This window comes from Cherax quadricarinatus, chromosome 11, assembly GCF_038502225.1.
Source record: "Cherax quadricarinatus isolate ZL_2023a chromosome 11, ASM3850222v1, whole genome shotgun sequence".
NCBI lineage: Eukaryota > Metazoa > Arthropoda > Malacostraca > Decapoda > Parastacidae > Cherax > Cherax quadricarinatus.
Genome location: NC_091302.1, coordinates 49,264,468 through 49,292,312, shown reverse-complemented (window position 1 = coordinate 49,292,312; position 27,845 = coordinate 49,264,468). Strand labels below are relative to the sequence as shown.

The 27,845-nt window shown below is 39.9% G+C and overlaps 1 protein-coding gene across 1 annotated transcript in view; it reads left to right on the top strand.

The window, feature by feature from the left end:
• Positions 1-27,845, top strand: part of LOC128687589 (uncharacterized) — a 64,583-nt gene that overhangs the window by 16,689 nt on the left and 20,049 nt on the right. The window contains exons 6-7 of the mRNA XM_070083867.1: positions 9,214-9,338; positions 23,001-23,170. Coding sequence (XP_069939968.1) covers positions 9,214-9,338; positions 23,001-23,170 — 295 coding nt within the window. The remainder of the gene's footprint in view (positions 1-9,213; positions 9,339-23,000; positions 23,171-27,845) is intronic.

The following is a 27,845-nucleotide window of genomic DNA, read 5'->3' as shown; positions in this document are numbered from 1 at the left end:
GGACATGTGTGGAATGTGAAATGAGTTGCAAAGTTTTGTTGAAAAGTATCACCCTGACCAAGCTGAAACAAGCCATATCTGCAACATGTACAATGACAGTGTTGTGTCCCACTTCAGGGAAATCTTAAAGAAACGCCAGAAAAAGACCCCTCTGGATAGATATTTTGTGCGCCAGGGATCCAGTGACTCTTAAGTTGTTCCCAGTGGCATTAAAAGAAGAAGGGAAGTAACCCCAGATAAGGACTTGCTATCTAAAGTCCTAATGGAAGGAGATTCTCCTTCCAAACAATAGTGTACACCTTCCTCCTATCACCTCCTCCCATCTTCCATCCACCCAGAAGTCTTCAGTAAAGGTAAGTGTAATGTTATTATTATTTATTTTAAATGCATGTACTTGATTTCTGATTGTTTTCATTATGTAAATCTTTATTTAATTTGAAAAAAAAAAATTAATTTTAACATTTTTGGGTGTCTGGAACGGATTAATTTTATTGCCATTATTTCTTATGGGGAAAATGGTTTTGAGTTTCGTGAATTTCGACCTTCAGCGGGCTCTCTGGAATGGATTAATCACGAAACTCAGGGGTCCACTGTAATTGTGTTTTCTGTGTATGGATATTTTTCAATAATATTCTTAAGAAAAGGCTTTGCCTATAAAATTGATTTTTGTAAAAAAAAAAAAATTATAGTCCAACCTTAGGCTCAGGTGTTGTGGCATTCCTTTATTCTGTTTTGAGCAGATATCAGTGCAAATAATACACACAGTTGAATTATTTATTGCCATTTGGATTTGTAGTTAATACTGTGCCAGTTTCACTCTAATGCTTTCTTTTGTGCATAACAATATTTTATTACATGTGAACTACAGTATCTGTATACTGTAGAAAAGTACAGTACTGTAAGTGCAGTCCCAGTCCCCTAACTTTATTGGCATTTCTTTCTTCCAGTAGTCAGTAGTCATTTAATCTAAGGCTTTTTATAAGCTTACTTTGTATTGTGTTTTTATCCAGTTGTGTCATGGCTGTGAGTGTATTCTATAGATGTATACAGTATTTAAATATTTTAGTTGAAACTTTTTATTCAGCATTCACTTTGCCTATACTATTCTCAGGATTTTTCCTGCATACATTTGCCATTTTTTGTTTATCGATAGATGTTATTTACCTATGAAACTGGGCTCCTTCAGCCCAGTTCTAAACCAGACTTTCCTGTTGTTGACATACCTGTGGCCAGCAGGATTTTTTCAGTAGATAGTGGAGAACATCATGAAGTTCACCAGTGATAAGTTCCAGCTGCTTAGGTATGGAAAGAATGAAGAACTCAAAAGGAACACTGTATACAAAACTAAGGAGGATCATCAGATAGAATGGAAGAAACATGTGAAAGATAAGAGAGTAATTATGTCAACTGACCCTTCTTTCAAAAAACAGTGAAACCAATGTCACGACAGCCAGGAAGATGACCAGATGGATAATGAGAACTTTCAAAACAAGGGAAATAGTGCCAATGGTGACACTTTTGAAATTACATGTGTTCTCTCATTTAGAATATTGGTCGGTGTTGATGACCCCATTCAGGGCAAGAGAAATACCAGAGCTGGAACACATCGGTCATTTATGGCCTGCAGCCAATAAAGCATTTAAATTATTGGGAATGCCTTAACCCTTTCAGAGTTTCTGACATACTAGTACGGCTTACGCACCAGGGTTATTGACGTACTAGTATGCCTAAATTCTAGCGCCGTCAAATCTAGCGAGAGAAAGCTGGTAGGCTTACATATGAAAGAATGGGTCTATGTGGTCAGTATGCACAGTATAAAAAAAATCCTGCAGCACACAATGCGTAATGAGAAAAAAACTGACTATGTTTTTGGTTTAAAACAACGACTTTGCACTGTATTTTCGTATGCTATTTATGATTGTATTCTAGTTTTCCTGGTCTCATGTTATAGAATGGAAGACATATTACAGAAATTGAGATGATTTTGATTGGTTTTACAATTAAAAGTACTTTGAAATTGAGCTCAAAGTAGCAGAAATGTTCGATTTTTGCTAAAGTTCAGAAGTAAACAAACGCCATCGTCCAATACACATCAACTGGTGAGTCTAATATTCTTTCACAAGTGCGCTGATATTATTTATACCATTTCTACACTAATGCAGTAGTCAGCATAACAGTAAATCTTCTATTTTTGTGAGAAAAATTCAAAGTGGAAAGCAAAAGAAATGTAAGAGGGGCCTGGGGACGTGACTAATGAACAGAGGAAATGTTATTTTAGTGCCAGGAATGTCTGTCTTGTTTATTTTGGACCCTATTTGGAAATTAGCATCTTTTGAAATTTGTGTGAAATTGGCAAAATTGCTAATTTCTGACCACTTTATTGGATAGTTGAAATTGGTAAATGGGTGCTTTCTTGTACTCATTCGATAGAAAAAATGGAGTTCTAGCGAAATAGTTATGATTTTTGTCGACTAGTACACTGGAATTGGCCGAAAATAGGGCTCAAAGTGGGCGAAATCGCCGATGCGTAAACATCGTCGAGACCACTAACTTCGCGAGAGCATAATTCCGTAAGTTTTCCATCAAATCTCATACTTTTGGTGTCATTATGATCGGGAAAAGATTCTCTACCTTTTCATAAGATTTTTTTTTTCGACCCTGAGAACAAGTTTAGGAGAGGGCCTCTCGACCCTGAAAGGGTCGAGAGGCCCTAAAGGGTCCTAAATATGTACTCACTGGAGTGGAGAGATGCATTATAATATATACCTGGAAAAGTACTTGAGGGTCTTGCACCAAATCTGCATACTGCCATGACAACATACTGGAGTGAGAGATACGGGAAGAAGTGCAAAATAAACCCAGTGAAAAGCATGGGTGCAGTGGGCACAATTAGGAAACACTTTGCCAATTTCCGTGGTCCCAGACTATTCAGTGTCTTATAAGAAGATATCGGCAACACTGGTGGGACAAGTGCATAAGTCTTCAAGGGGAAACTAGACAAGTATTGTCATCAGATGCCAGATCAACTAGGCTGTGATGGATATGTGGGTCAGGGGGCCGCCAATCAGCAATAACCTGGTTAACCAGGCAAGCATCAGCCGAGCCTGGCTCAGGGCTGGACTGTACTGTGAGTAGAAAAAGCTTCTAACTCACAAAGACCAACCTGTATACAGATTTCATTACTGATGTCTGATCAACCAGATTGTTGCAGCCAGTCTTACAGGCCTACAATAGCCATCACTGATTAGTCAAGCTGATGTTGATCATGCCCTCTGATTGTATTAATGTTGGTAGAATTACCTAACATGCCTTCTGATGTAGGCACCAACAGACTGGCTGATCAGGACTTATAGAAGCTTACCAAGTTCCTTATTGAAGACAGTTTGAGATCTCTTGGTAATTCCCCTAAAATTTAAAGGGAGGGGGGAGGGAGAGATATATCATAATCTACACTTGGAAAATCTTGGAAGGAATGGTCCCAAATCTGCACACAGAAATCACTCCCTACGAAAGTAAAAGACTGGGCAGGCGATGCAAAATGCCGCCAATAAAAAGTAAGCAGGCATTGGAAAGTCCTTAATTTATTATGCTTATTGAGCTATCTTGTTGTATGTTTATGGTGCAGTACTATTAGTTTTTCTCCATGCTATTAATATATATCATTTCACACTATCACTGGTGTGTCTTCATTGTGTATTCGGGAACTGTACCTCCATGTCCTCTGCAGAATTGCGTGGCTTGCTTATATTCGTGTGTTGACTCACAAGTCGCCAAAATTGACAATAAGCCAAGTTTTAAGTGTATGGAAAGGTTAATTTAAAAGTTACGAGTCAGTTTCATGTCATATATTTATAAAAAGATTAACACACAGCCATGCTCTCGATGAGCTATTTTTAGAGGTTTTTAATCGATGGTTTATTAACCCACAGAGGGTGCCTTATTTAAAGTGTAGCCCCTTATAAAATTGAAAATTTTAATTTTTAATAGAATATACATGAAACTTACAATGGATGGGTTTGCAGTTTGGCTGGTTATGAGAATATGGTAAGTCATCTTGCATATTCTAAAGAAAACCCTTCTTTATGCGAAGCATTTCGGGTAAATTAATTCTAGACCAACGACAGTTGATTAGTTCCAAGGTGTCTACTTCTAGGTAACAAGGGCAGTAGGTGTTAAGAGACTAGCCCATTTGTCTTGGCTCGTAGTGTGGTTCGATACCACATCCTCTCTGATTGGAGAAGAGTGTCTTAACTACTATGCTGTCAGATACTACTTGAGTATTGTTTTTTTTTTTTTGTTTTTTTTTTTTAATTTTTCCCCTTCCCATCCCCTCTTGTAAGATGTTATTTACTTTCACATGTACTTGTTCATCTTCACGTACTTACGTAGTTTTGTTATAAATGTAATAGCTTATCCCTCCTTTTATATATATATATATATATATATATATATATATATATAATGTGTGTGTGTGTAAATATTACATGTAATATTATAGTGCTAGAGGTGGTTAATATTGAAAATTCATAATCATCTTTAGCCATTGATAAAACTCTCAGCATCAAATATGCTGTCGATCAGTTGATTTATGTTAAAAGGGACTTTGCAGTTTTCACGTGGCATTGTTTTAGCCTCCACTTATGGATAGGTTCTCCGGTCCCATGCTGGGCAACGCCTGTTAAATTGGCTTAGTCGTGATCTTTCAGCTTGCACTTCAGGGCAAACAGGAGCAGATACACAGAGGGTGGGGAGGGAGAGCGCTCAGGTGAGGGTTTGTTGGAGATTCAGGGAGGGAAGTGAGTTGAGGCGAGGGTTGGAGATTCAGGGAGGGGAGGGAGTAAATTGAGGTAAGAGGTTGTTGGAGGTTCGGGGAGGGGAAGGAGGTGGGAGATTCAGAGAGAGGAAGGAAGGGAGTTGGGGTGAAGGGTTTGTGGGAGATACCGGGAGGGAAGGAAGGTGAAGGATTGTGGGAAATACAGGGAGGGAAGGAAGGAGAGGCAAAGGTTTGCGGGAAATAGAGAGGGGAGGGGAAGAACACGAGATGAGAGTTTGTGGGAATGTTACTGAGCAGGACCTTACCTATTTTTGTATATAGGTCGCCGGTGCATTAAGTTAATGGCAGTACATCCAGCTGGGTCATGCGCCCCTTGAACCAGGGTAAACAGGGCTATATATCAGTGACACAACACATTATAAATCGAATCGATGAAACATTATTTTTTTTTATATAAGTAATAAAGTAAACATTTGGCTTTAGTCGGATCGGCTGATGAAAGAGCAGAGTTGACGGGCACCTTGAGTCGGCTTGTACTTCACATACACTAGAGTTGTCAGGAAGTGGAATAGCCTGGCAAGTGATATAGTGGAGGCAGGAACCATACATAGTTTTAAGATGAGTTATGATGAAGCTCGTGGAGCAGGGAGAGAGAGAACCTAGTAGCGACCAGTGAAGAGGCAGGGCCAGGAGCTGAGTCTCGACCCCTGCAACCACAATTAGGTGAGTACAATTAGGTGAGTACACCGCAGGCAATTACTTCATTAACGCGAAAGAGTGGAGTAAGTGGGTGTTGACCTGATGAAAGTTCTAACTTGAAAGTTGGATTGTGCTTCCAGGCAGCAAGTATACCATCATTAAATTTTTGCACCTAGTCTTTTTTTTTTTTTTTTTTTTTTTTTTTAAGAAATTTAATTTTTTTCATTTTATGACGGTCAGTTGAACGTTAATTAATAATGTAGGTAGGTGATTACGTTATATAATTAACGTCACAGGTGTAGTGCACAGGTGTGGGAAGGAGAAATGGGCAAATTTATTTTAGTTACGAAAGTTTACCACACTTACGAGAACGTATTCGCTCTAACCAGGGGAGCTTTCAAGATAATCATTTTTTTTAATTACTAACCAATTTTGGCGAGAAATGGTATAAAATGCAGACACGCTGGTATAAAATGTGCAAATCAGTATAATGCGATCGTTTATTGAAGACATTTCGCCCATGATGTGCTTTGTCACGTCAGTGATGATAAAACCCACAGTAAGCGAAACCTCGTCATTAAATGATAGATATCATTATACTCCCTTTATCTTTTACTACCAACCGATTTTGCTTAATCTTTTCAGGTCTTTTTTTTACGGGGAAGAGAGGCTGTCTAAAATATATTTCCTGAGGGATAGTTATGTAATTCATTTTTTCTTAAGAATGTCTTCATAGCCCATGTACATTCATGTATAAAAATAACACATAACTAGTTTAGTCTAATTAACAGTATTATGTTCATCTGTTATTCATTGATGGATAATAATAACTCAAGGCAACAAATATATTTTCACTAAATAGATACCATATGAATGTTGTCGCCTGGTAGGCAACGCTCTTGCCTCACACTAAGTGTCCGTGGTTCGATTCCGACCGGTTGGAAACATTAGGCTTGTTTCCTTACACCTGCTGTTTCAGTTCACCTAGCAAGCAAGTAGGTACCTGGGTGTTAGTCGACTGGTGTGGGTCGCATCCTGGGGGACAAGATTGAAAGACCCCAGTGGAAATAAGACAGTCATCGATGACGCACTGACTTTCTTGGGTTATCCTGGGTGGCTAACCCTCCGGGGTTAAAAATCCCAACTAAACTTTATCTTAATATTAAAGTTTTGTTTAAATCTGTAATCATTAATAATGGTTTTGAAAAGTACGCCTCAGTTTGATCTGGCACCTGGACGCGGGGGCGGTGATCCAAAGTATCGACTCCAGGTAGAACTTAAAATCGCATCATATGTAGACTAACAAAAAAAAATATGGCAAGGGGTAGGCTTCGTGTTTTTCTATCCTGGTGATAAACTTAATTTGAAAGAACTGGCTCTTGTTACTCCACTAGATTATGGCTTTGTTCTGTGACTAGTATGCGAAGTTACATTTTATTATATATTTTGTCTCTTGGTCCAAGTGATTGCAGTTATCCTCCTCCATATGACCCATGAGGATTTAGCGTATATTTTCGAATAAAAAGACCTAATTACCTCCTATTTTCCAGGCTCTATATGACCCATAGGAGTTTAGCGCTTTCCCATAACTATAACGTAGAATACTTAGTAGAATGATTGTGTAGCAAAATGATTAAAACGAAGTTCCTTGGTTAACTGGACGAATGATTTCTCAATCTACGCTTTGCCCAAGGGTCGGTTAATATTTTCTAATATTTAATGTGATAAATGTCAGACACTGCAGCATCATGGGATTTTGATAAAAATAATTCTTCAAAACTTGACCAACCTTTTGACGAAGACCTACTTAGACTAGTGGACCAACCTTTTGACGAAGACCTACTTAGACTAGTGGATGGTTCCACTATGACCCCGCCTCCTACTGCTTCGTCTCACCTGACTACAGTATATAAGCCACGTCTACGGCCCTATAGCCTATACATTCTACAAGATTGATGGACTGAACACATCGACTCCAGGCTGAGGGACTGATTACCTCAAACTCCTCCTCTCCTTACTCCTTTCTGCTTTGTATTGGACTGATGAAGCCGCTGTGTGGCGAAACATTTCCTCAGTAAAGATTCCCATATATTGCATAAGTGTCTCAGTCTTCATCTGATTTTAATATTACAACATTAACCAGCAGAATGGCTACCTTCCTACCTGGAGAACGTGCGGCGATTAGGTTATAATCTTTATTTCTACAAGCACATGTTATAACTTACGCAGACCTAGTAGCTGACATACTATATAGAAAGCCCCTAGTTATGCAGTGCATTTCGGGCAAATTAGGTCAGTTTTGTCCCCAGGATGCGACCCACATCCCTCGACTAACATCCAGGCAACTACTTATTGCTGGGTGAATAGCGACATCAGGTGTCTTAGGCAAACACGCCCAGTGTTTCCACCCTTACTGTAAGGAGCTTGAACCACGGACACTCAAATATGTGAGCCAGATGCGCTACCAACCGAGCTACGGGACACCTTACGGAGAAACGAGCCTTTATCAAATCACAGAATGGGTGGGACTCAAACTTGTAGCAGGCGAGTCCTAAAACTCACACACCAGTGTTTTAACCACTGGACCGGCTGGCTCTAATAAGATGTATATTTCTATGCATTTGCATTTTGTGATCACAGTGGGTCCCATGGTGTGTAGAAATATACCTAGTTGGATGAATCCTGTTAGTCAGCTGGTCCAGTAGTTAGCACACTGGCCTGTGAGTTTACGACTCGCATAACATGGGTTCGAGCCCCAACCGTTCTGTAGTTTGTTTGCAATCGTGTTAATACGATTTCGTGAGCCATGAGAGCCTCCACACCTGAAGCTGAATTATCGCCACAGGTTCGGCGCTTCGTGAAATACAGCACAACACACATTAAAGAATATAAGCATGAGGAGAATTTGAAATGTTAAAAACTGTACATCAAGGAAACGATTGTATCTCAGTGGTCGAGCTTTGGTCTCGCAATGGACGGGTTCCCAGCACTATACAGTAAATAGTTTCTTGGGTATTAGGCTAATGTTGTGAATCGCATACTAGGTGGTGGTAAACCTTTGATTAGGTTATGCTTTACACGAGTTAAGATAGATAGGATATATAATAAATCTTATCCTACAAAACAGACAAACGCAAAATGGACACTTCCTTAAGAAGTCTCGATTGGTGACCAAGCAAAATGTCTTAATAGTGTCCACTACGTTTGTCTTTAGTTTATATTAAATATATTCATATGTTGCCAGTATACCTTTTTCATCAGTAAGCCATAAGATGTTGAGTATCCTACCTAAAGCCATGGTATATGGTGGTGTTGGCTATGATAATAGATGTAGTATTTAACAGCCACATGTAACACCAACTACATCCTAATCCTGAATTTTTTTTGTGCGGCATATCATATCACTCGAGAACCCTAAGAGTAATTTTGAAGATTTCTTATCAGAGGAGAAAAGTAGCAATTGAAGGCTGAACAATCAACAGAGAAGAAAATATTTCACATTTTTGTGAGAGAGAGAGAGAGAGTGGCAGTGATCAAACAATATAAATCGTAATATTGGAAGTAAACATGTATACAAATATAAAACTTTACTACTGAAGAAGTAAGCAAACGAGAAGATTATGCAATCTTGGACTACTAGATTGTGTGTAATCACATGTACCCACCTTGTGATTACACACAAATCTCCTAAAATATTATATCAGTGTCTGAAATAGTAAACTCCTGAATTTTATGCCCAGACAAGAAAAAAAAATCAATATTAGCTCTTGACTCACGAAATCGTAATGACACGATTGCAGACAAACCATACCACGGTCTATCTGGAGTTTTACGACTCTACCCGCGAGTTCAAGTCCCACCTGTGGTATGGTAAGCTCTTGAAGTTCTCTATAGCTGGGTGGAGTTAAACTTGCATAGCATGGACCAATAGGTTTCTTACAGGAAATTAAATTTGTTCCGTCAGGAAGTAAACAGCTAAACCACTTTCCAACTTTTTTTTAAGCAGATTACCGTGCTATCAAAGTAAAAGTACACCATCATGATTTATTTGCTGAAGTATTTGAGAGTTGATGATATCACAATGATCAAAAATTACCCAAGTTTGTTATAATTACTGATATAATTATATTACCATTCGAGATCCAGCTATAGGTTATTTACCTTATTTACTTTGTGAAAGTTAAAGTGCAGCACTTAGTTTTGAGTTATTAGGGTGTTGCCCCCTGACAATAGAAAGGCGAGACAGGGACACAAGCCTTGCCTCTGCAGGGTTGCACTGCACACGTACTTAGTATAGGCAGCATCAGTGTTGGCCGAGGATAACTAGATAAAGAGCGCATCTCACTCGTTGCTGGCTTCTCTCGCAAAGACCACCCGCCTTTGTGTGGGGATTACCTTAACAGCCTCTCCAAATATATGATTATTGCACTTTCCAAAGACGGAAAAAAGAGGGTTCCACCCTTTGGTGTTTATCTGGAGTGAGTTCCGGGGGTCAACGCCCCCGCGGCCCGGTCTGTGACCAAGCCTCCTTAGGTCAGTGTCCCAGGATGCGACCCACACCAGTCGACTAACACCCAGGTACCCATTTTACTGACGGGGAACATAGACAACAGGTGGAAAGAAACACGTCCAATGTTTCTACTCTGGCTGGGAATCGAACCCAGGCCCTCGCCGTGTGAAGCGAGAGCGTGTGGACAAGTATGTGTTCGCGAATTTGGGAGAAGAGGTATTGCCGTGTGTTAATTACCATTTGGTCCTATGCACATGTCGATTTGTGTGTGTGTGTGTGTGTGTGTGTGTGTGTGTGTGTGTGTGTGTGTGTGTGTGTGTACTCACCTAATTGTACTCACCTAATTGTGGTTGCAGGGGTTGAGACTCAGCTCCTGGCCCCGCCTCTTCACTGATCGCTACTAGGTCCTCTCTCTGCTTCCTGAGCTTTGTCATACCTCTTCTTAAAACTATGTATGGTTCCTGCCTCCACTACTTCACTTCTAGGGTATTTCACTTCCTGACGACTCTATGACTGAAGAAATACTTCCTAACGTCCCTGTGACTCGTCTGAGTCTTCAGCTTCCAGTTGTGTCCCCACTCTGGAACATCCTATCTCTGTCCACCTTGTCTAATCCCCGCAGTATCTTGTATGTCGTTATCATGTCTCCCCTGACCCTTCTGTCCTCCAGTGCCGTCAGTCCGATTTCCCTCAACCTTTCCTCGTACGACATTCCCCTGAGCTCTGGGACTAGCCTTGTTGCAAACCTTTGTACTTTCCCTAATTTCTTGACGTGCTTGACCAGGTGTGGGTTCCAGACTGGTGCTGCATACTCCAGTATGGGCCTAACATACACAGTGTACAGTGTCTTGAACGATTCCTTATTAAGGTATCGGAACGCTATTCTCAGGTTTGTCAGGCGCCCGTATGCTGCAGCAGTTGATGTGTGCCTCCGGTGACGTGCTCGGTGTTATGGTCACCCCAAGGTCTTTCTCCCTGAGTGAGGTCTGTAGTCTTTGTCCACCTAGCCTATACTCTGCGGTCTTCTTTGCCCCTCCCCAATCTTCATAACTTTGCATTTGGCAGGATTAAATTCGAGAAGCCAGTTTCTGGACCACATGTCCAGCCTGTCCAGGTCTCTCTGCAGTCCTGCCTCATCCTCATCCGATTTAATTCTTCTCATCAACTTCACATCATCTGCGAATAGGGACACTTCAGAGTCTATTCCTTCCATCATGTCGTTCGCATATATCAAAAATAGCGCTGGTCCTAGAACTGACCCCTGTGGGACCCCGCTCGTCACAGGCGCCCACTGTGATACCTCTTCACGTACCATGACTCGTTGTTGCCTCCCTGTCAGGTACTCCCTGATCCATTGCAGTGCCCTCCCTGTTATATGCGCCTGATCCTCCAGCTTCTGCACTAATCTCTTGTGGGGAACTGTGTCAAAGGCCTTCCTGCAGTCTTGGAAAACGCAATCAACCCACCCCTCTCTCTCGTGTCTTACTTCTGTTACCTTGTCATAAAACTCCAGAAGGTTTGTGACACAGGATTTGCCTTCCATGAACCCATGCTGGTTTTCATTTATAATCTTGTTCCGTTCCAGGTGTTCCACCACTCTCCTCCTGATAATCTTCTCCATGACTTTGCATACAATACATGTCAGAGAGACAGGTCTGTAGTTTAGTGCCTCATTTCTGTTTCCTTTCTTAAATATGGGGACTACATTTGCTGTCTTCCATTTCTCAGGTAGTTGCCCAGTTTCAAGGGATGTGTTGAAGATTGTGGTTAGGGGCACGCACAGCATCTCTGCTCCTTCTCTAAGGACCCATGGGGAGATGTCCGGTCCCATCGCCTTTGAGGTATCAAGGTCATTTAGCATCTTCTGCACCTCCTCCTCGGTTGTTCGTATGTCATCCAACACTTGTTGGTATATTCCCTCTTGATGTTCCCTTTTGTGCTGTCTTCCCAAAGCCCTTCCTGTCTCTACTGTAAAAACTTCCTTAAATCTCCTGTTTAGCTCCTCACATACCTCCTGATCATTTCTTGTGAGTTCTCCACCTTCTGTCCTCAATCTGATCACCTGGTCTTTGACTGTTGTCTTGAGCCTGATGTGGCTATACAACAGTTTCGGGTCTGTCTTGATTTTCGATGCTGTTATTTTCATACTGTGTGTGTGTACTCACCTAGTTGAGGTTGCGGGGGTCGAGTCCGAGCTCCTGTGTGTGTGTGTGTGTGTGTGTGTGTGTGTGTGTGTGTGTGTGTGTGTGTGTGTGTGTGTGTGTGTGTGTGTGTGCGCGTGTGTGTGTGTGTGCGTGCGTGCGTGCGTGCGCGGGCTTGTGTGCGCGCGTGTGCTCGCGCGCTCGCTCGCTCGCTCGCTCCATATGGCTTGTCTATGTCTTCATCTTCCACCTGTGTTCCCTTGATTCTGGTCGTCTTAATTCAAAAAAGTATGTAGCTATTTGCTCTTCCAATTCCTCATGAAATTTTGTATTCGCGACCATATATCTCCTTGTTATTCTCTCTTCCAAGGTCATCGAGCTGCTTCATGTGCGTGATCATGCTGCAGCCTCTTACTCAGTGATTGGCCTAATATATAATATAGCATTAGCTAAGAACTATAGACCAATAGCTCTGACGTCCCACATCATAAAAATCTTTGAAAGAGTGCTAAGAAGCAGGATTGCAAATCACCTGGATTCCCAAAATCCAAGGCAACATGGGTTCAGGGCAGGTCGCTCCTGCCTCTCACAACTATTGGATCACTAGGATATGGCCTTGGATGCACTGGAAGAAAATCAGAATGCAGATGTAATATACACAGACTTTGCAAAAATATTTGACAAATGCGATCATGGCGTAATAGCCCATAAAATGCGTGCTAAAGGAATAACTGGGAAAGTGGGGAGATGGATCTTCAACTTCCTAACAAATCGAACACAAAGAGTAGTGGTCAACAGAGTTAAATCGGAGGCTGCCATAGTGAAGAGCTCTGTTCCACAAGGCACAGTACTCGCCCCCATCTTATTCCTCATCCTCATATCAGACATAGACAGAGATACATCACAGCACCGTATCATCCTTTGCGGATGATACTAGGATCTGCATGAGGCTGTCATCTGCTGAGGACGCGGTTAACCTCCAAGAAGATATAAACAAAGTTTTCCAGTGGGGAACGGTAAACAATATGATGTTCAATGAGGACAAATTCCAACTACTCCGTTATGGAAAACTGGAGGAGATAACTAGAACAGAGTATACTACAGACTCTGGCCATACAATAGAGCGGAAAAATAATGTAAGGGACCTGGGAGTAGTAATGTCTGAGGATCTCACTTTCAAGGATCACAACAGTGCCACGATCGCACGTGCAAAGAAAATGATAGGATGGATAATGAGAACTTTCAAAACGAGAGATGCCAAGCCAATGATGATCCTTTTCAAATCACTTGTTCTCTCTAGGCTGGAATACTGCTGTACATTAACATCTCCATTCAAAGTAGGTGAAATCGCAGATATAGTGTACAGAGATCCTTTACTGCACGTATAAGTTCTGTCAAGCACCTTAACTACTGGGAACGCTTGGAAGCACTTGACTTGTACTCGTTGGAACGCAGGAGGGAGAGATACATCACAATCTACACTTGGAAAATCCTGGAAGGAATGGTCCCAAATCTGCACACAGAAATCACTCCCTACGAAAGTAAAAGACTGGGCAGGCGATGCAAAATGCCCCCAATAAAAAGTAGGGGCGCCATTGGTACACTAAGGGAAAATACCATAAGTGTCCTGGGCCCAAGACTGTTCAACAGCCTCCCATCAAGCATTAGGGGAATTGCCAATAAACCCCTGGCTGCCTTCAAGAGAGAGCTGGACAGATACCTAAAGTCAGTGCCGGATCAGCCGGGCTGTGGCTCGTACGTTGGACTGCGTGCAGCCAGCAGTAACAGCCTAGTTGATCAGGCCCTGATCCATCGGGAGGCCTGGTCATGGACCGTGTCGCGGGGGCGTTCATCCCCGGAATAACCTCCAGGTAACCAGGTATATATATATATATATATATATATATATATATATATATATATATATATATATATATAATATATATATATATATATATAATATATATATATATGTCGTGCCGAATACGCAGAACTTGCGATCTTGGCTTAAATAGCAACGTTCATCTTGCCATATAGGACAAGTGAAAATTTGTGTATGCAATAATTTCGCCAAAATCATTTTGAACCTAACGAAAAAATATTTTTCACTGTGTTTGTTTAGTATTAAATTATTGTAAACAAATTTAAAATATATTTAGTTGGGTTAGGCTAAAATAAATTGTTCGTGTTATAATAAGGTTAGGTAAGTTTTCTAAGATTCTTTTAGTGCGAAATTAAAAATTTTTACATTAACATTAATGAAAAAAATATATCTTTAAACGTATAAGAGAAAATTTCAGAAAGTACTTAATTTTAATTGAGTTCTTGCTAATTGACCAGTTTTACATATTCGGCACGATATATATATATATATATATATATATATATATATATATATATATATATATATATATATATATATATATATTATATATATATATATATATATATATATATATATATATATATATTATATATATATATATATATATATATATATATATATATATATATATATATATATATATATATATTATATATATATATATATATATATATATATATATATATATATATATATATATATATATATATATATATATATATATATTGTATATAAATTTCTGAAAGATTTTTTATTCAAGTTCCTGAACTTTGCCGACGTTATAAAGTTTACATTTTTGGCGATACGCTTGGTGTTATAATGCCTCCAGGGCCTTTCCACTCGGATATTTGCAACTTCTCTCCGTCCCTGCTGCACTTTCCAGGTTTGCTTCTACCTTCTCCAACTTGCATGACCTTTCATTTGTTCAGATTGAACTCAAGAAGCAGCTTGTTTGGCCGCATTTGTAGTCTGTTGAGATCTGAAGTTAATCATTGTCCTTTCCTATTCATATTTTTTATCATTAGATTTACATCATCCACAGTGTCATAATGGATTCAATCTCATCTGGTAGGTCGTTCATATAGTAGTAGAGGTCCTAACACTGATTCTTGCGGAACACCACTGGATACTCTCCCATTTTGATGTCTCATCCCTTATTGTTACTCTCTGCCTTCTGTTATTTAGGTACTCTAGGACTCACTGGAGCATTATACCTTTTAATTTTGCTTGTTTCTGCAATTTCTGGACTAATCTCTAGTGTGGTACTGCATTAAATACTTTTCTACAGTCCAAGAAAATGCAGTCTGCCCAACCATAGCATTTTTGTTTTATTACTTACTTATTTGTCTCTGTCATAGAACTCCAGCAGATTCGGCATACAGAATTTTCCAACCGTACATCTCTGTTGGTTTTCTACTGCAATATCCTTTTCCATACTATCTCCTCCAGAACTTTTGACAGTATGCATCTTAGAGATACTGCCCTGTAGCGAAGTGCCTCTATTTTGCTTTTGGTCCCAGGAAGTGGAGTTATCTTTTACTTCAGATAAAAAAAAAGAAGTGCTACGTTCCAGTCCCCAGGCACATTAAATTTTACGGGTATAGCGCTTCACATGATAATGATACTCGCACTTATGTTGTTGGGTGTGGGCAACGTCAGCAGAATTACAAGAACTTTTTTTTTTCTATTTGAAGGTACTTGTTAAAGTATACAGTGTGTAAAGTGTCCCGTTGCATGCGCTTTAATATTACATTGCGATCATATTGGTACTATGTCACTGAGCTGCCAGTTGCCTGTTGTGGCTCAAAGTTAGTTTAATATCTTTATTATGTACCCCATACCCATCCTGTGGGCGATAGTCAAAAGATTAGAGGTACATAATGGGTCCAGGGACTGAACCCCAAAGTTTTGATAGCTGAACAAGGTACAAAGGTAATGAATCATGTAATAGATGAATTTCTTGACCAGTGAGTGTGCCCTTAACGCCGATAAAGGACTTTCAATCCAAGGAATTAGAGTTGCCTTCCTGCTCCTTGGATCAGACTCAGTTGATTGTCTCCTACGGGTTTCGCGCCGTTTTATCATTCTAATATACATTTATTTGAGGTGATACGGTTAAAATTGAAAACTGGCTAATATACGTGGGTTTTGGAGACTATAACCCCTCAAGGGAGGTTCCTTGATGCTGGTGAGGGGCTCTTGATCTAGGGAATTGGATCTGTGCTCTGGTTCCCTGAATTGAGCTGAATACCTTCCATCCCCCCATGCGCTCTATAATCCCACGAGTTTAACGCTCCCCCCGTGGTTATAATCAAGACTTCGTTGTGTTTATACCTCCGAAAACAAACACTCTACTGACTCGTTTATAAAAATAGCAAGAAGAGTTGCCCAGCTTATCAGATTACTTTTTCTCGCAGGTGTAAAAGTAAACAGAGCGGGACCAGGAGTCTCGCCTCATTATCACACTTGAAGGTTATCAGATGATTTAGGGGATCACCGCCCCCGCGGTCTAATCCCAGACCAAGCCTCCTAGTAACTTTTGATACCCTGATCAACAGGGCTGCGCTGCAGACTTCTACGGTCGAATACAGCTGTTGTGCACTTTTTTGTTAGAGTGAGTCTCTCTGCAGTGCTACGTATTTAATTACATTAAAAACAAATAATGACACTTATAATGGAGAGTGATTTGGGTGTACTTAATTTTTAAACCGGCGTAGTGTGTAATGTACTGTTGAATCTGATGCCTTTGTTTTGTCCAGCTTTTTCCAGGTGCTCTTAATACATACATGTTGACTTTTAAATTTGCTAGTTTTGGTGGGAGCAGTAATCAGTGACACAACTTTTAGCTAAAAAAAAAATAGAAATAAGTTATATTTAAAAATAGAGAGAATCGTTGGAAACTATACCGTACTGAACGCTGGATTTTTTGTTGCACATGAATTAGGAAGTGGTAATGTCCGATAATCTCACCTTCAAGGACCACAACAATGCCACTATCACATCTGCGAGGAAACTGATTGGATGAATAATGAGAACATTCAAGACAAGAGATGCCAAGCTAATGATGATCCATATTAACTCACTTGTTCTCTCTAGGCTGGAATACTGCTGTACATTAACATCCCCATTCAAGGCAGGTGAAACTGCAGATCTAGAGAATGTACAGAGAACCTTTACTGCACGTATAAGTTCCATCAAACACCTTAACTACTGGGAACGCTTGGAAGCACTTGACTTGTACTCACTGGAGCGCAGGCGAGAGAGCTATATCATAATCTACACCTGGAAGATTTTGGAGGGACTGGTCCCTAATCTGCACGAAAATCGAAAACAAAAGAATTGGCAGGCGATGCAACATACCCCAGTGAAAAGTAGGGGCGCCACTGGTACATTAAGAGAAAACAGCCTCTCACCAGCCATAAGGGGAATTACCAATAGACCCCTGGTTGTCTTCAAGAGGGAGCTGGACAGATACCTAAAGACAGTGCTAGATCAGCCGGGATGTGGTTCGTACGTTGGACTGCGTACAGCCAGCAGTAAGCCTCGTTGATCAGGCCCTGATTCACCAGGAGGCCTGGTCACGGACCGGGCCGCGGGGGCGTTGATCCCCGAAATGCCCTACAGGTAGGTAGGGTTTTAGTGCATATGTATGTGTTGTATGCGTAATTGGCTGAGGTATTATGTTTTAAGGAGTTTTAAATAACCATTCAATTCCGGAGCTCTAAATTCCACAACCTCCATCTTGACAGTTTCGTCTAGAAATGGATAAAAAAAAAAAGTCCATGGATATTATAGAAAAAAATGTAAATGTGCGAAGCCGTTGCACCCTGTCAGTGACAGCAAAGTTAGTCTCCGACCCAGATATTATTAGCACACGTATTCCCGGGATTGGAGGCCACGGCCAAGTTGTCAAACATCAGTCAACATCAAGCCATGGCTTGATAAAGCTCCTGGAGAGCGAAACGTTGCCACAATAAAATGTCACATTAGTTGCACTTGTGTCCTTTTACTTTACATATTGTCGGTAATTCTACCAACTTTATTACAGTCAACATTTTGTAGAGAGTGGGAGCGAATATAAAAAAAAAAAGAACAGTGGTATAAATGAAATAAGTACGAGTTACTAGCGAACGGTTACCTAATTGGGCCTCCTTCACTCCTTTAAGTCCCAGAATCATTAACAGGTATTGTAACTTACGTGTGCGTGCGTGAAATTACTTGTTTGTGTTCACCTATTTGTAGCTACATGAGCAGTTATGCTCGTGATGTCCCATCTTTATTTTTTTTTAATTTCTAATAGTTGTAGCATTTACTTCTTCCTCTTTCAATTTATTCCATTGGTTTTCCATTCTGCGGAGAAAAAAATTATTGTATCCCTTCGGCTCCACATTTTTTTTTTTCAGTTTACAACAGTGGCCTCTTGCTGTCCTTGGAGGTACTAAGTCGTCTTTGTTTATTCTCCCGTGTCTTGTTATAACGTTATATGTGGACATTGTTGGCGTTAAATCGGATTTTTCAGCTTTGGTGGCCATTTCGTTGCTCTATTCTCTGCATAACTCTGGGCTTTCTTTAAAGTATGTAAATAATATCACCTTTTCTGAACCAATTGTAAACCATAGTTTAGAGAAATAAAGTTTATCATTTATCATTCACATTTTTATCGGTGTAGGATCATCAAAATTCCAGATCTGTTATTAGGACCTTGCGTAGGTCATTACTCGTGTGTACCTGGCAGTCCTATTTTACATGCATGTGCTTGGTCACTGTGTGCAATCTTACTTGTATATGATTGAGGCACTTGTAACCGATTTCGAGAATTTTATGTACCATCGCAGTCCAGCCGGGGCCAGTCGTTTCTGTTGATTGCCTGTTCAACTAGGCTGTTGCTGGCCCACATAGCCATCACAGCCTGGTTGATCTGGCACTTGACAGAAGTAGTGATCCAGTTTCCTCTCAAAAGCTTTTACAGTTGTTTGTAGCCTTGTTCAAGATGCATGTGCTTGCGCATGAGGGTTTTAACTTTTTTTTCCAAATGAAACATCTCCTGTATCATAAATCGATGAACTTTAGTTTAAAAACAATGAAAAAGTTCCTAATTCCTCTCAGTTTTTAAAAAAGGTCACCCCTAAATAAAAACTATGCATCACCATACATCTGCATTACTACTCATAAGTAGCAACTCAGGAAAATACTAATTGGCAACTCAAAATAATGAAAAATATTAATCACCATATATTTACGTTACTAATCATAAGTAGCAACTCAGAAACTATTGCTGAAGGAATGGCAAAAGTTATTGATGAATACAACTTATGGACTGTAATAAAAGATGATCATTGCTGATACAACAAACGTTAACACAGGGAAAAAGAGTGGAGCTGTTGTTAAACTGCGAGGAATGTTCTCGGAGACGGGATTAGCAAACCACAATTTATCACTTGTCAGCAACACGTTCTGGACAGGATTCTCCGTTTGGTAATGGGTGAAAATCTTGATGCTAAAACCAGTTCCCCAAACATGGAGTATCCATTTGTATCTCAACTAGTGAAGAATTATGAGGAACTAAAGACACAGTTTGTTAATATAACAGAAGAGGTCCTCCATAAATCAGGATGGAGAGATATGAAGTTTTTGTACCATCTAACACAACTGTTTAGATTCTTTGAAGAAAAAGGCCACTTTCCTTTGATTAACTTTCAGAAAATTCCAAACAAAAGCAATGCGAGGTAGAATTCAAAAGCCATTCTAGCTATTCTTGCATTCATTCTTATACCTACAAGACGGAAGACTTTGGAGAAGATATGCAGAGTCATTTTATACATCTGAGCAGATTATTGGTTTACTGATCAGATGTACGATGAAAATGACTTCAAGAATTTGTTAGAATTATTGAAACTTTACAGAAAAGCACTGAACTCATAGAAAAATCACTGGAAGCAGGAGCAATTCCGCACTCAGTATACCAAGAAGTAATCAGTGTGTTGAACATGCAAAGTTATGCAGGAACTCAGCTGTATGCTGCCTGCAGAAACAAAAACAAACTGCAACTTCGGTTTATTCTAAGCAATAAGGAGTAATATGTGTACAAACATGATAATGATACTGTAAGCTGTTTTATGTGTTATTAATATTACATGCAATATGCATTCAAGTTGCTTGTTGTCGTTACTCGTTTTTTTTTTTCATTTAGGGTTGATATTTTCTAAAAGATATTGAAATGAAAGGTATTTGCTTTGCTTTTAGGCAAAACTTCATCTGATTAAGGTACAGGAATATTATGTTGTAAAAAAGTTATAACCCTCTTGCACATAGTTCTGTTGCTACGTTTGTTGCTTATGTATGTTCACATGTATAGTATTTTGTTAATGTATGTGTGTGTGTGTATGTGTGTTGGGGGAGGTCTTGTTACGCAGGTATTTATCCCTGTGAAGTCTTTGCTTACATGCTACTGTATATTGATTCAGGGCCACTCAATAACAGAAATAACACATTATAGTAACTTAGCAATAACCGAATTTAGTTTGCTTGCCTTCGGTCGGGACATTCATGGCTCGTGCAATAAATGCTAACATGATGTAATAGGTGATGTGGATCCTAGAATTGTTTTATGTTGTGATGAATATGTCAACACTTTAATATGTTGAACACATTTGATTTTTTCCCACAATTGCCTTAATTCTTGGAGGTTTTGTTTATTAATAAGTTCCATATTCACATATTTTTTTCATATTTCACAATTTTCTGTATTTCACGCGGGCTGTTGGTGTATAGCTCTTGTAATCTGTTGTACAGAAGGCAACTCCTGTGTGAAATTACCTGCAGAAGATTTACAGGGCATTACCTGAATTATTACCTGCAGAAGATTTACAGGGCATTACCTGAATTATTACCTGCAAGTAATTTTGTGAGGTAAGTGGGACTGTCACAGTAGGTCGCCAAACTGTCACTGCCTCGATGTCCACTCTTTACAACTCCCACAAAAAAGCTAGACCCAACATTAAATTAATAATTATAATAAAATAAGCTGCTCTGGTAAATTAAAGTGGCATGAACTGTATATGATTAGGCTTGCTGGGTACACAATATAATTATTGTACATAAATTAAAACAGTGTTATTAGAAAGGAAATTCGTATTACCACTTGCCATTTGTCACAAGTAGAAACTTAATGCTGATGGAACACACCCTAACCTTACCCTAACAGCTAGAATTTACGATGGGCCAACACAACTACTGTACATTATGGGTAAGCATCACTTAGCTGAGATGTGCTCCTGGGAGAATTGGTGTCCTCTGTTTTTCCATCCTTGTTGTCGAAGTGTAAGGGTTTTTCACTATCCTAGTTCTTCAGCAGGAACGTGTCAGCAATTTCTAAATTACGGATTGAGGCCGATATACACCAGTTGACCTTTGAGAACGTCCGATTACTTTGTACAGTTCAGTCCAGTGCTCACATATTAAACTCATGGCATCTCCCCCGACTGTTCTACCTCCCCCCTCTCACTCGAAATTTCTTGAAAGGGTCAAATCAACATCACATTTTATTACACAATTATCATATTATTCATTTATATGTTCTACCTTTAGGAAAATCATATAAAAAAAAATCCACAACTCTCAGCATATTAATTTTGTGTGAACTCGTCAGCGTAGGTACCATATATTCTGGTGGGCTTTTAATAGTCAAAACGGGGCGTAATGTGATAGTAACAGGAAGGAGCCTTACATGAAGGAGGTTTGAGGGTGGGTCTTGCTCATCAGCTAATGGAATGTTGGTGCAGCTCACACACGCTCACCTACATGTTTTATTATTACAGGTATGTTATAATAAAACACTAGTTTGTTATGCCTTTACCCTCATGTATGTCTTGTTAGTCTTATCCACCCTACCAAATATTTTGTCGAACCATCCTCACAACACGTGTTTTGTTTTCTCAGTATGTTTCTGCAGTTTCTCTTCCCGTCCTCATCTCAAGGGAGGTTCCTTAACGCCGGTGGGGGGAGGGGTGCTCACTCACCCTCTCAAGGGAGGTTTCTTAATGCTAGTGAGAGGGGCTCACCAACCCTCTTCTCAAGGGAGGTTTCTTAACGCTGGTGAGGGGGGCTCACCCACCCTCTCCTCAAGGGAGGTTTCTTAACGCTGGTGAGGGGGGCTCACCCACCCTCTCCTCAATGGAGGTTTCTTAATGCTGGTGAGGGGGAGCTAACCCACCTTCTCAAGGGAGGTTCTTTAACACCAGTGAAGGGGGGGATCACCCACCTTCTCCTCATGGAAGGTTCCTTAACACCAGTGAGGGGGGGGGCTCATGATCCAAACAATTGGACCTGACCTCCCAGTAGATCAAACATGATTGCTTGCCATTCCCCAAGGTGTTGTATAACCCCTATGGATTTAATGCTCTCTTTCATTCCCCCTCCGATAAGTGCAATGTAATACTGCAGACTTGCCCTCTCCCTCCCTCACAAATTATATGGAATCGTTAAGCAATTAGGATTTGTTCCAAGAATGAGAGGATAGCTCCATTTTCTTTTTATTTTTATTCCAAGAGCTCTTCACCAGCATCAAGTTACTTGAAGGGTTCCACCTTCACAAAGAAGTGTGTATCAAGTATTACGTTTGATTGTTAGTTGTAATTTGCCTTGTTCTTTGTCATATTATATAATTTTTGTTTGTTATAATTTGTTTTACTTTTCCTGCTTGTATCATAACTTGTTAGGGTTTTTTTGCTCTTGTTATAACTTGTTAAACTTTTCTTATATTTGCCTTGTTCTTGTCATATTTTGTTACTTTCTTGCCAGAGTTGATGATGAAAGGCTCTTGATCAAAGGAATTAGAGCCCCTTGTCCCCTTCCCTCTCCTTCCTTTGATTAAACCTGATTATTTCTCATTCCACAGGTGCCATATGACCCCTATGGGTTTAGAATTTCTCCATAACTAAAAATATACATATGTAAATGATACTTAGTTTAATGTAATAATTTTTTTTGCAGGGAGTGGAAAAGGAGGCATATGATGCCCAGTGCCATGACTCGGGGCGTGAAGACTTTCTGCGCCGAGTGCCATGTCCTAAGGACAGTTTGTGTCCTGATGAGGACAATCCAGCCAATGTTATACCCAATAATCAGCTCACATATGCAATACAAGATGTCAATAATCCGAGGTGAGATTACCTATCTGTTCTTGTCACTGATGATGTGTGACTGGCTCTAGTATGCAGTACAGTGGTACCTCAGTTTTCATGATTAATCCGTTCTAAAAAGTCTGATGAAAACCAAATCGTATGAAAACTGAAGCAATATTTCCCCTAAGAAATAATGTAAATCCAATTAATCCATTCCAGACACCCAAAATATTAACAAAAAATACATTTTATAGAGAATGACTATAGTTTTACATACAGAAAACAATGAGAAATAAATGTAAATGACTAATGAAATAGATAAATGAACATTTAACATCACTTTTACCTTTATTGAAGACTCTTGTTGGCGTATGGAAGACGGCGAGGAAGGGAGAGGGAGGAGGAGAGGTTACTGTTTGGAAGGGGAATCCCCTTCCATAAGGACTTCAGGTATCAAGGCCCTATCCAGGGTTACTTCCTTTTTTGTCTTTTACTAGCAGTAGGACCAGCTTGAGAGTCACTGTACCCTTGTTGCACAAAAAATCTGTCCAGAGAGGTCTGTTTCTGGAGTTTCTTTAAGATTTGCCTAAAATAGGACAAGGCATTGTCATTGAACATGTTGCAGGCACGACTTGGAACAGCTTTGTTAGGGTGATATTTCTTCACAAAACTTTGCAACTCACTCTACTTTGCACACATGTCTTTAATCACTGAAAAAGGCACATTCTCCCCTCTCTCTTCCTCCTCCTCTGAAGCAATTTTCTCAGCTGCAATCTGTTGCTGTTCTAGTTGAAGGTCTTGCAGCTCTTCAGTGGTTAACTCTTCCCTGTGGTCATCCACCAATTCTTCCACATCCTGGCCACTCACATCCAACCCCATGAACTTCCCCAGAGACACAATAGATTCCACAATAGGCATAGGGTCATCAGGGTCAGCCTCAAACCCTTCAAAATCCTTCTCGAGGACACATTCTAGGCACAGTTTTCTCCAAGCATAGTTCATCGTCCTGGAAGTCACTCCCTGCTAAGTCATATCTAAAAGACTTATGCAATTGAGGATATTGAAGTTTGAAATGACCTGCTGGTCCATGGGCTGGATGAGAGGAGTGGTATTAGGGGGCAAGAACTTCACTGTGATGAAACTAAACTAAACCCCAACAATTGGTCTTCCAAGTCTGGAGGATGAGCAGGGACATTGTCCATTACCAGGAGGCACTTGAGTGGCAGTTGATTTTTCAGGACGTATTTCTTCACACTCGGGCCAAACATTACATTGACCCACTCAATGAAAATTTGCCTTGTGACCCATGCCTTGTTGTTAGCCTTCCACATCACACACAATTTACTCTTGAGGACATTGTTTTTTTCAACACTGGGGGATTTTCAGTGTGATACACTAGTAAAGGCTTCACTTTAAAATCCCCACTAGCATTACCACAGAACAAAAGAGTTAGCCTATCCTTCATAGGCTTGTGTCCTGGCAGTGCCTTTTCCTCTTGCGTGATGTAGGTCCCCTTTGGCATTTTCTTCTGAAAGAGGCCTGGTTTGTCACAAATGAAGACTTGTTGGGGGGAGGAATCCTTCAGCCTCTACATACTCCTTGAATTCATCAACGAATTTTTCGGCCCCACATTTGTTCGAACTTGCAGCCTCACCATGCCTTACCACGCTTTGTATGCCAGTTCGCTTCTTGAATTTGTCGAACCAGCCTCTGCTGGCCTTAAATTCACTACAGCAGCACTCATTCCAGGCATTTTCTTGCAAATTATCGTCTCTAAAACGGTATCTCCCGCTAACTGCTTTTCATTGACCCACACCAACAACAAATTCTCAGTATCTTTGTTTGTTTGTGATCTCTGTTTCATTACCACATTTACCCCTTTTGCAACATCAGCTTTCTTTATTTCTTTTTTCTTCACCAGGATGGCACTGATCATTGATGTGGACTTCCCATACATCCTGGCGAGATTGGCCATGCATACTCCACTTTCGTACTTTGCTATGAGTGCTGTCTTGATTTCTGTAGTGTTTCTTGCCTTCTTTATCAAAGGGCTTGCACTTGGAACGATGGATTATTACGAAATATTTTGGATGAACGTACAGGGTGATGCTCACTCAACGAGAAACAAAGGCAGACTGAGTCACAAACGCATGGGATGCTTTGTGTGGGTGCTTGAGTGGCCGAGTCACGTGGATGCGTTTGGTATGGACCATTTTCAACTCTAAAAAAAACGAGTGGATGTACGAAAACTGGGACAAAATTTCACCGAAAAAAGTCGTCAAAAACCGAATCGTACAAAAACTGGAGCATACGAAAACCGAGGTTCCACTGTATAAGCAATTTTCTTAGGAGTCTTGATTTTAGTGAGTTCCTTTTTGATGAGTGTTGTGTAGATAATTAGATATCCCCATGTAAATCTTCATGGTTTACACTGAGTATGTTTTTCCACATCTTGGTTCTGTGCAAGAACTTGAGAGGTACAGTAATAGGTTAGTACACAGCAGCCACTCAGAGACTCGAAGAAGGGTACATTACTGTGTCATATGTGTGAAACTAAAATCAAATGTGTTCTTTGACAGAGGTACCACACTACAGAAATTAATTTAGTTTAGGCTGATTATATTACTAAATCATGCATAGATTACGGACTCTTATAAGAGGCTGAATACAACAACAGTATAGACTCCTTTCTCCATAATCATAGCCTTTTACATAGAGTATATAATTTACATAAGTAACATAATATGTATAATTAATATGAAGAGGTAGTATATGTAAATACAGCACATATAATTTTATGATTTGAGTGAACAAGAGGCAGGCCTGAATGATTTTCTCTGCTGATTTACTTTACTCATGTGCTGTACATACCCAGCCAATGAGACTGCCCTCACCCTGTGACCTCTGTTGTTTTTACGATTCCATATGCAACTTCAGATCCCTCTCTTGTTGGACAGCTGCAGTTGATCCACAGTTGCTTGCAGAAGTCCTTTCTGCTTCAAGAAATTAATTATAATGATTCTGTCTGTCTGTAGTATTTTCCATTCTGCTCACACTGATTCTTTAGTGCATAATCTACACAGTTCATAGAAAGCCTCACTCTTAACTCTACCTCATATGTTTTTCTCACAGTACACTAATATACAATATTCATCCTTACTTTACTCTCAGCTTCTTTAATGACTGTATGTTTTTCTTTCAGTTCCATCCCAAAGCTTTGGTACTCAACTTGTCTTTAAACATTAAGTTTTGTCTGTTGATTGATATTTATTATTATTTGTTATAAGCACTAAGTGATATACACAGTTAGTGTTCCATAAATGTCATAGCTACTACTATTATTGCAGTATATAATCTGCCTGTTTACACAATCACTGCTTTCATTTATTTTCATTCTGTGGCTGTGGATAAGGAATCTGCAATTAATGTTGGTGCCCCATAGCCTGGTGGCAAAAGCTCTTGCTTCACATGGTGAAGGTCCAGGTTCGATTCCCTGTGAAGGGGTGGAAACATTGGACGTGTTTCCTTACACCAGTTGTCCATGTTCACCCATGAGTAAAATGGGTACCTGGGTGCTAGTCGACTGGTGTGGGTCGCATCCTGAGACAAAACTGAGCTAATTTGCCCAAAATACCCTGCATAACAAGCGGCTTTCTATATAGTAGTATGTCATTGATGTCAGCCAGGACTGTATACCTTGTACATATTTTTTGTTGTTGTTGTTGTTGTTGTTTTCCAACAAACTGGCCGTATCCCACCAAGGCAGGGTGGCCCAAAAAGAAAAGCGTAAGTTTCTCTTTTTAAATTTAGTAATTTATACAACAGAAGGGGTTACTAGGCCCTTGCTCCCTGCATTTTAGTCGCCTCTTACAACATGCATGGCTTATGGAGGAAGAATTCTGTTCCACTTCCCCATGGAGATAAGAGGAAATAAACAAGAATAAGAACTAGAAAGAAAATAGAAGAAAACCCAGAGGGGTGTGTATATATATGCTTGTACATGTATGTGTAGTGTGACCTAAGTGTAAGTAGAAGTAGCAAGACGTACCTGAAATCTTGCATGTTCATGAGACAGAAAAAAGGACACCAGCAATCCTACCATCATGTAAAACAATTACAGGCTTTCGTTTTACACTCACTTGGCAGGACGGTTGCTGTCTACTAACCTACTACCTACACCTTGTACATGTACTTGTAGTAAATAAAGATATTATTATTATTATTATTATTATCATATTACTTAAAATTGATCATGCATGTTTTTTTTATACAGTTACAGATAAAGGTAGAAAACTACAACATGTATAGATGTGATAGAATCAATAGGACACAGGGAGGAGTAGGAATCTATGTAAAGGATACTTTCTGTTACACAGAAGTGCTGAATTCTACAAATGATATAGTAGAAATTCTAGGCATTAAAGTTGAAAATAGGAATTTGGTAATTATCCTAGTATACAAACCACCATCAGCAACTGCTGAGGAATTCACAGATCAGCTAAGGAAGATCGCTATCTGGATAGGCTAGAAAATCCCACACCAAATATTTTACTCCCTGGAGATTTTAATCTCCCTCATGTAAAATGGAAGATGGTGCAACGTAATGTTATACCAGAAATATCTCCGGGAAGCACCCTGGCTCAACAGGCACATACCAGGGAACTAATGAGGCTTTATGAAAAGTACTCTTTAAACCAACAGGTAATTGATCCCA